Consider the following 10,356-nt stretch of genomic DNA (forward strand, 5'->3'; position numbering starts at 1 on the left):
GATGATGCTTCCCTCTGACTCAAACATGAAATATATTACTGGTTCACTTACAGGTTGCACATTTAGAGTCGGACACGATAATGTGTATACTGCCGTATCCTATAGGAGCAGCTTCTTTGAGTGACAGATTTTTAGGAAGCAGTCAGAAAATATATTTTCACAGTATTTTTATTGCAACTGCACCTGCTTTATAATCACAAGACTTGTAACTGGTGTTTTTCTACAATAAGGGACCTTTAAACTGATTTCTTTCCATGTTTGTTGCTGAGAGCTCATCGTTGTGGCATTTCTTCTCTGCAGAGATCAGCTGTCAATCAAACATTATGGGCGGGGCTTTGACATCTGCTCATTAGTTGTTCTGTAGATGTTTGACTTTCCTTAGGCGGCAATCTCCGTGCCTGAGCATGGAAGCCTATGGAGGACTAAAAATGACTTAAGTATAAATAAATAAATAAATAAATCAATGCATAAATAAATGTATAAATAAATGCATAAATAAATATGTAAATAAATGCATAAATAAATAAATAAATGCTGAAATAAATGAATAAATAAATACATGCAAAAATAAATGTATAAATGCTTTATATTTATTTCTACATTTCTACATTTATTTATTTCTACATTTCTACATTTATTTATTTCTGTATTTCTGTGTCCATATGTAAATGAGGTAGGAGGTCCTAACCTCAGTCAACAGCATGATTGGTCAAATCGGAGAGCCAGACAAAAGCAAACGATTCCCGATCACAAGGCTTCCTCCCTGTAATGTTGCAAACCAGCTCCAATTAGCGTAATGGCCTCGACCGGGAGGCCGCTGGCAGACCTGCTGCGGGATGTGGCTGACCAGCTTGAAAATTGTGAGTTTCTTCTGTTTAAGCCTGTAACAAGTATAGCTAGAAACTGAAGTTGTTGAGCTTAATAATTATTGAACTTGGCACCTATATGATTTTCACTACTTCACTATGTTTGTGACCTGTCGGGGAAGTAAAGGAGGGGGGCAAGCAGCAAAAAGCCAGGATAACGTAGCAGGGGCTGGCAGCTCGTTAAGAAGAGTAAGAACCAATCGAAGCGGCACAGTCCTGCTAATATGCTAACAGTTAGCTCTGTAGCAGTTGTAGGGCTCACAGCTATTCCACAAGTTTCATTTGGATTAAAGACTGAATGCAGTGAGAATTATCAACAAATTCTCTCCATGCTTCAAGATGGAGGTCGTTCTTTGTCCCCCTCCAAACAAAGACAAACGACCCCCACCCCCACAGGTATCTGGAGATACCTAAAGGCGTCTCATTGGCTGATACCAACAGGAAATACAACTTCCAGGTTGAGACACAAAAGTGTCCTGCAGCCACCCCTTCTGCTCTTCCCTTCTCAACTCCCTGAGGAACAGCATGCCTGCTGTCCTGGTCTGATCTTCCAGGAGGAAGATCAGACTTCCCTCTGTCTCCAGCTCTAAGAGAAGGCCGGTGAGGCCCCAAACCAAGTGGGCCCACCACAACGCTTCTAAGTTTCCTGCCTGTGATCTATACTGGACATAATCACAGAGACCCTCACCAAGCTTCTGGAGCCAACAGCAAACAACGCTACAACCACCAAAACCCAACCAGGAACCAGATTCTTCCTCAAAAGGAGTGCGGCTTTCCCCTTTCAACTCTGGACTCTGTGGTATAGTACTGGGCAGTTAGTAAGCAAGAACAAGTTTGTTAAGTTTTAATCAATGGTGTTGATCTGTTGTGTGTTTAAGTATATTTGTTGGGATATTTTGTGTAGTTAGATCATTTGAAGTTGTATGATTAATGTTGCTCTACATATCTCAAGTTGTACATGTAAACTAACTATAACTCATTTGATTTGCTCACACACTAATCCACATGAAATATACTTTTAATCTGGCTTCCAACAACACATAGACCTTCAAGGCCGCATGGTCTATTGTTCTTCAAGAACAAAAGGGCTTCCGCCATTTTGATTTATTTAAATGACCGCCTTTCGGCCGCCATTTTGTTACACATTCTTTCTCAACCACATTTCCACTGTAAATAGTCTTTTAGATTAGTTATTGTGTGTTCTGTTTGCTTTGCTTTATTTAGAATAAATATGTTTTTGGATTAATATGCTTCTCCCTTTAATGTTGCACATGAATGAATGATTTGCTAACCTCTGCTATGGAAAGAACTCAAAATTCCTTCAACCGTTACTAAATATTAATAAGGTAATTCGATTATAATTATATTCATAATTAATAATCAATGTTCCAAATTGATAATTTGTTAACTTTATGAGACTGATTAACTATGATCTGCTATCTTTTCCTATTCCTAAGTGAATAGGTGGTGCCCCATCGAGTAACTTTAATTCATTTAAAGTATTAAATATTAATTTAGTCAATTTCCGATAGCAAAATTGACCTAAATTAGCTTTTACCTCTAAATATTTTGGTACCCCTAATGGAGGCAATGTGTATCTGAACCAGATACCCCTACACAGTACAGTGTGTAAGTGCTGCTGCTACAGGAGGTGTTTACTTAGTGATCTTTGTTTGTTTACAACAAGCACCGGACACTCTGTGCACAGTTAGCAATGCCGGTTAATTCAAGATGCTATGTTTATGATAATTAGCCATGCTGCTTTGTTTTGATCAGCTGCTGATGTTGTGCAGTTAGCAATGGCGGCCACAGTTGAGTCTCCCGTGTGTAATCGTATGTAATCAAGAAATTGTGAGTTTCTTCTATTTAAGCCTGTAACAAGTATAGCTAGAAACTGAAGTTGTTGAGCTTAATAATTATTGAACTTGGCACCTATATGATTTTCACTACTTCACTACTTTTCACTACTACTATGATTTTCTTTACAGCACCGAGTACTTCTAACGTTAACGCGCCAAGCTCGCCACCTCCGCCGTCACATAGCATGACACCCAGACACCCAGTGGACAGTAGGTTTCTACAGTGAAGTTTTTTATTCTGAATCCCATCTATGGACAAAACTACTATCGCCAATGAGGATTTATTCAGAGACGCTGTGCATTAGCTTTAACAGATCACATTGCTATAGTGTGCGATGCTAACATTAACCAACATATTTCCCCTGCAATCTTTTTATATTTATTATTAATTTTTAATTTTTATAATTATTTTTATTATTTATTTTATTTTATTTTCTAATGTTGAGCATGTCCTCTTCACTTGATCCTAGCCGAGGTTTCAAGACTGTTTGGGCCATACAAGGGAGGGACAAGGACAGCAAGACGGCGATCCGTTGCTGGGCCCGCCCAACTTCATTCCTACACACATTTATTCTGCTGTCTTGTGGACAAAAACGCCGGCTTAGTCCCCGACCGAAACGCCAAAGACAGGCTTGCTGCAGCTGGTTTAGGAGAAAAACGTCTTACATTTCAAGGTATGTCAGACATCATGATGACTATTCACACCATACAGTCTATGACTGACACACGTGTGTCCTGTCAGTGTATTTCTAGTAGTGTATATGATTTTGTGATTCAAACTGAATTAATCCGAATTGAGATTGCTTGCCTCTTCGCCGTCCGGCACTTTGTCTTTCAGAGGCTGTAGAGGGCTCAAATTTAAAGCTAGCATGAGGATATTGTTAACATTATATCATGAAATTAGAAAAACTGAGGAATCCGTTGGTACCAGCCATGACATGCTTGTCAAAAACTTGTCTTAATAACGCTCCAAATGTTTTCCAAAAAAATTAAGTAATTTCTATGTTAGACCTGTTAGTTTATTATTATCTTCTCTTTTCAGGTAGCCATACTGATGCAAACGAATTCAAAGAATTTCTGTGTAAAGCCTATCCAAAACTCAGACTAGGGGGTGGATTTGAGTTGCTCAAAATCTCTGGAACAACACGCAGTCGTAACCTGAGCCTCATCCCCTGTCCCAATGAGGGTTATCATGTAAGACACTTGAAAGATCCCCAAACCCAGATTGGTCATGCCACTATTTTCATACGTCCACTCCAAAGGAACCTGAATCTGGACCCTGTAAGTTCCTCACTTTTCAACTGGTGTTCCCATTTTAAAAATGCAGACTGTGAATGACAATCACATAGTTATTGCTTTTGTTGAATTTTAAAATTATCTTGTTCATAGGACAGTCGACCAGTGCAGTGTTTTTGTGAGTGTGTTATGTAATATAAAATATACTAGCCAAACTAACAAAAATTACCTCTTTTTACTCAAGACCATCACAGAGCAGTGGTGAGGTAGAGGTTGAGGTTGCCACAGAGAGTGCCAACTCCTCCCGAAGTGAAGGTAGATTTGTCAGCATGTTGACGAGACCACAGGGGAGGGAGACAACAAGGGCCAACAACTCAAACTACTCGGTGCCACCTCAGGGATGTGTGCCTGCTCCTGAGATAGCTGATCTAGATCCCGTTGAAGAAAGAGGCTTACCTGGTTTGTTACATAATCAAACATTACATAATTTATTTCAATAACTTGTTGCTCTCTGTATATTAATTGATCCAGTAGTAATTTGAACATTTGAACAACTACTTTTAGATTGGCAAGTTGCGCCAAATTCCACAGAGGCAGCAAAGAGATTCAAAGAAGCCATTCTAAGTCAGCACGCAACTGGAAAACCTTTAAGTCTTACCATGGATCTTCAAGACAGTGCAGTGGACAGGGAAAGGGCGCTCCTCTCTTTTTATAAGATGGCTAATGTTGAGTGGGCTTGCCCCTTGACATGCACACTTCAGGGTAAATTGCTTACACATACAAAACTAAAGATAAAAAATATACATATTTTTACAATTTTCTTTTAACTGATGTCAGTACCATGTGTTTTGCTTTTTCAGGAGATCCAGCAATTGGTGATGGTGTGACTCGCCATTTCCTTGCAACCGTCATGTCAAAAGTTCAGTATGGTTTTGAGATCAATTTTGGTAAGTAAATATTTACTTTGGTGTGTGGTTGGTACCAGTTCCAGACTGAAAACAGATCTGTCTTCCCAGACCTTTACGCTTACCCAGAGAATACTAAACGTATCCTAAATGTGAATGTAGCTGCTGTGAACCTTTAGGTTTCTACAAGATCAACCAGAATATTCAGTGGCTGATTGATATTTCCATTACTAATGCTGTATTACAGTTAAATATCTATGTCCTTTACAATACTATCTATATGCTTTGAGTTTTCTCTTTTTATTCAAGTGCCAGGGGGAACTCTTCTTTTCGAGGGGGAACAAGATCATCGTATTCCCTCCACTTCCCATATCCTTTTGGAGAGTGACTTCTTTGTTGTTGCTGGTCGAATGATCGGTCATTCATTTCTACATGATGGGCCATGCCTTGGTGGACTGAGCCCAGCTATCCTGCATGTGCTCTTTGGTGGATCCCCAGAAGAAGCCACAATCGATATTTTGGACTGTGCTGACCTTGATATCCGTGAGAAAATCAAGTTGGTACGATCCATTTTTTTCAAGTATGATTTTATTGATATAAATTGGGGCTAAGGCGATAAAAACAATATTTGATGTCAGGGAAAAAAATAAATATATTTTTATAATCAATTCATTCAGTTTAAATACTGGTAGTTCAACTTGATCAACTTTATAGATACTTCCACAATCACATCATATAGTTTCAATTTGCACCAGCAGGGAGTGCTAAAGGAGTTGAAGGAATCTCTTTAACCCTCCTGTTATCCTCAAATATACAATTTGACCCCTGCAATGTAAACCTCCAGAAAATTATTGTAATTACAATTATAACACAGTTTTATGTGTCAGGTATTTTATGTCTCTTTGTTGACTACCTAAATACCCCTGTAGATAAAACATAACCCCCTAAACCCATGTCATGTAAAATGTGTTTTTTTGAGCAGTTACTGACTACTAACATATTGATGACAAGTGAAATGAAAATAATTTGGCATGTGGTTTCAGACCATAGGCTGTATATAAAGATTGACGACATGGCTCAACTTTCTCCCACTGTACATAAGTGAAGCCAAAATATTCCAGGTATGAGTGCCGCTATCGTGTCATTTTGGAGCCAGAGTCTGCACAGTAGTGAGTCATTCACAGCTGTCAATCATGACATTTCAGTCTGTTTTTATAGCATAAAATAACTAATAAAAACCAAACTTATCAGAAAAATGAACACTTGAACAAACATCAGTGTGATAAAAAAATGACAGAAACCATCTTTGAGAAACATTTTGACATGTACTTTGATATTTTAGTTTTGGCCCATGTCCCATCTGCTAACATGGAGAGGGTGGGGCTTATGACCTATACTCCAGCCAGCCACTACGGCGTGATCCAAATGTTTTGGCTTCACTTTTACAGTCTATGCAGAAACCCCGTTTCAGACCAGTGGGTGGTGTCAACTGCATGATTGCTAATTATCAATAAGTTGTCCTATCCCTGTTTGTTGTATCATATATGAATACTTATGCAAGTAATGAGGTCAAGACTTTTAATTAAAATTAATTCTAATTGTCATTATTAGCTTGAGGGTACAGCAGAATTATCATCCGAAGAAAAGCACATGATCAATGAGTTGGCACTGTCCTGGGATTTGCCTCTATTCACATCTAAGAACAGGAGATGGCTGCTTGACAAACTGCTCTTCCATGCTGTGAGTATTCTGTACTAAATAGCTCACTACATTTTGACTTTTTTTCTGAGATACACAGATGGATGTTGATGAGGTTATTAATACTAATAGGGCTATCTGTAGAAGATTTGTAATTCTGCTTGGCTTTTCTATTTTGATGCAAATATTTTGCAGGTACTTGGAAGAACCTCCAGACAAGTCAAACAGTTACGAAGGGGTTTAAAAGAGACACTGATCTGGCCTTTGCTAACTGAGAGGAAAGACACAATTCCCCTTCTCTTTCCAAGCGCATCTGATTTACAGTGCACACCAAGGGTAAGTGACTCATGCTGCTAAGTAAAAATTCACTCCTCCTAACTCATAAGAATTACCTTCCCAGGAATTACGTTTATTTTCTAAAAGTTTTTTCTGAAAGTGATTTGTTTCAGTTTATTACAACAAACATTAACCTGGAGAGATGGCAACCTTTTGCAAATAACAAGTCAGCATTTGATCACTTTTTCTTCTTTTTTAAAGTTAATCCTACATTATATCACTGCATGAGTGAGTAGCTACTGCAAAAACATGGTTGTCCTTAACCCTTGAGTTTTCTTAACTTATTTACGCCGTGGATGTTCCTAAAGCCAAAACGTGCCATGTTCCCATAAACTGCTATAAAAATAGTATATATTCCTATTTTTTTCGACTTTAAACACATCAGTCTTTTAGAACTACTTCAGCCTGAAACATACATATCAAAAAATTATTGTTATTTTTTTTGGTTATTAACCCTTTATATGCCAATCATTTTATGTAACCCCACTGTTTTTCATCCAAAAAACAAACTAACTAACATAATTTCCATAGAATACATTTCAATGAGTATTTGCTAATTTTTATTATTAGGCCCTGAGATGGGTCAATAACATCAATAACATCAATAGCAGACACACTTCCCTGGCAGAAAACAGTAGGAAATGCTGCATGCTTTAAATGGGGAAAAAATCACGCCACCTGGTGGACAAATAGAAAAATTACAAGTTGAAAGCCAGAGCTCCATAATGAAACCTTAACATCAAGGAATGCATTAATTTATGTTAGGAAAAACGTGGGATCAAAATGAATGGTTTTAATGGGTTTCAATGGGGCATGTTTTGGCGCTAGGGAAGTTTAAGGCTGGATTTTGATAGCAGAGCCATTTTAGGCTTAATTAAAGTACTGAGATTTCAATTTTTTAAAACATTTTTTTTTAAATGTTCTGGAAAATTTGAGCTATAGTCATTCAACACAGCTAAAATGGCTTAAAAAATAAACAACAGGGTGGCTGGAAATATCCCCAAGAACACTTAAGGGTTAAGCCCTTGCAAGTTGATTTTCAAATTAAATTAACTGATACTAATTGCTGCCTTAAAAGAAGGAAACCAATCAAAAACTGATGGATGATTTAGAAAATGGGAAAAACAAGTGTTAACTGATTTGAAAAAATTATCTGTCAGATGGTCTTGGAAAAGATAAAATGGCCAACACAGGATGAGGATGAAGACAGTGATGTCTCTTTGGAGGATACATGTAGGATCACAGGATTCCAATGCAAATAAATGAATGTTAGTCAAAAACATAAGGCTTTGATTCCTCTACTTTTTTATTACCTGTGGATTATCAGCTACATGAATAACCCAAAGCACAAATTAAGTAAAATTATGTTCTTTTTTCAACTTAATTTATGATTGATGATACAAAATAATTTCAGGCAATAAAATAAATGTTGACACTCTATTTTGGTAGCGTCTCCAAGCATCCTTGGGAAACTCCTGGAGTTCTGGATAGGGTGGAATGTGCTGCCCAGACACTTGGATGTTAACGTGGTGGAGAGCAACTTCCCCAGGTCTTCCACCTGCTTCCACCTGCTTAAACTTCCAGGACATTACAATGAGTACTCTAACTTTGAAAGAGACATTCTTGCTGCTATTTGCAGCACTGACACTGGGTTTGGAATGGTCTAAGGACACATCAATATATCAGTGTACACCTTAGTGTACATTTGTTGTATTGCATCGCCAGCAACAAAATTTGGATTGCAGCATAAAAATATTTGAAAGAGTGATATCAACTAGTGCCTAGTTCTGCCAGTGTATGTAACACTGGTGCAGTAAAAAGGTCTGCATACGTATGATGTGGTGAAGCATATTTGTTATTTGCTTCATGTCTATACCATTGTCTTTTAGGTTTAATCTCACTGTTCACAATTGTTCAAAACAAAAAGCTCAGGAGACTGTTACAGAGACAAATTGAGTTGTTGCTGTTCTTTATTTGTGGTATTGTTCTGGAACAGGATGCATGTTGCAGTTTCTGGAGCCTTCTGATTCAGAGACTAAGTCTCCAATCACATGTGAAATGAATACTTCAAAACAAGTTATCTTGATAACTACAGGACAGTTTCTCATACAAGACTCTGTTACATAACCATAATGGTTTTCAATTTTTAAACTTAATGGTTGAAAAAAAAAGTTCATTAATAGTAATAGACATAAATTGCTTATTGCAAAAAGTGTTTGTTTGCAGTCATATTGTACAATGCAGCAAGTTTTATGACATCTGGTATGAAATAAAAATGCTGTCATAACCATTCTTTTTACTTAAAAGAAATCATTTTGTGACACCTGAAACAAAGATGTGTTTGGCAAATAAGAATGTGATTCAACAGATATCAGAACTGCTAAACCATAATACCAGCTTCTTTATCAGAACTTGAGCAATATGGATCTATTGGAGCATTTCTGATAATAAGCTCACACTTTGTACATAGACATCTAACACATTGGACAGAGGGCCATCGGGATCTGGTAGACTTCCAACTTCCTGGTCAGTCAGTGAGCGCTGCAGCTGAACTTCAGGTACCACAACACCAGGCTGACGGTGACCACACGGTCCATTCCAGTCAACTCCAAACTCCATGTCAACCTGCAATTGCAAGAGCTAAGGTTAAAGGGTAGGATAAAGGGTCAATCAATATCAAAGTGTTAAAGATTTTTATGGTAAATATGTCTACAGAACTGTAAGCCATATTCATTCATTTTACAGAACCTAGTTTGAATATATGCCTCAAAAACAGCTTTGGCATCAGAAAGAGCTTGACTACAATTTCCAAGAGCCAATACATTAATTTTGAGAGCTAAGATGTATAATTTCCTCTCTGAATCACTGCTCCTTGTTTGACCACAACATTGTAGCAATACCTTATTGTGTTGAAAGTGCCAATGACAGTCAGTATAAATCCATTACATTTATTTGCTGAACAATAGGCCACTATTAGTTACATTTTGCTACTGATACATGCACTTTATAATGAACATAAAGTGGAAATAATGTTGACAATATTCCTTGTAGGAAATTAAAAGTTAAAGTAAAACAGAATTACTGAATAAATTCAAACCTGTATGGGGCCCTGCTGCGCATCATGCTCATGGCGAGTCCACAGTTGCAGCGGTGATTGGTTGCCCTCAGTGCGTAGTCTGTGGCAGTTCCAGCCACGCTGGAAAAACTGAAGGTGCTTCTGTATGTGGGGCACAAAGCACCAGTGCAGAGCATAGAGATGAATTTCACTGTCAGGATTGAGAAGGCCTTCTCTCTCAAGGTTGGTAAAGATGGTGTAGAAGAGATCAAGCACTCCCACATAAACGTCTCTCCAGAGCCTTTCGATTCTAATGGGTATAAAGGAAAAACTATTTATTCTACCTACAATGAACAAAAACACAACATACAGGGAAAATACCTTTACCTAATATTTTACCT

General features: G+C 37.8%; 1 protein-coding gene across 1 annotated transcript; it reads left to right on the top strand.

Moving 5' to 3' along the window:
• The first annotated feature begins 796 nt into the window (after positions 1–796).
• On the top strand, positions 797–8,567 carry LOC131993938 (uncharacterized). The gene is made up of 9 exons (XM_059360016.1): positions 797–860; positions 3,768–3,919; positions 4,216–4,420; positions 4,822–4,908; positions 5,176–5,426; positions 6,478–6,606; positions 6,760–6,900; positions 8,061–8,133; positions 8,350–8,567. Exons 1-9 carry the CDS (start codon positions 797–799, stop codon positions 8,565–8,567), a joined length of 1,320 nt encoding a protein of 439 aa, XP_059215999.1.
• Positions 8,568–10,356: the final 1,789 nt, after the last annotated feature.

The sequence above is a fragment of the Centropristis striata genome, chromosome 20 (assembly GCF_030273125.1).
Source record: "Centropristis striata isolate RG_2023a ecotype Rhode Island chromosome 20, C.striata_1.0, whole genome shotgun sequence".
In the NCBI taxonomy this organism is placed as follows: Eukaryota; Metazoa; Chordata; class Actinopteri; order Perciformes; family Serranidae; genus Centropristis; species Centropristis striata.

What these genes read in the sequence shown, in the direction of transcription:
- LOC131993938 (XM_059360016.1), top strand. Translation starts at nt 797, where the DNA reads ATGGCCTCGACCGGGAGGCCGCTGGCAGACCTGCTGCGGGATGTGGCT. An exon ending in GGCTGACCAGCTTGAAAATT is followed by an intron (nt 861 to 3,767) that starts GTGAGTTTCTTC and finishes TTCTCTTTTCAG; the next exon opens with GTAGCCATACTGATGCAAAC. An exon ending in GTCCCAATGAGGGTTATCAT is followed by an intron (nt 3,920 to 4,215) that starts GTAAGACACTTG and finishes AGACCATCACAG; the next exon opens with AGCAGTGGTGAGGTAGAGGT.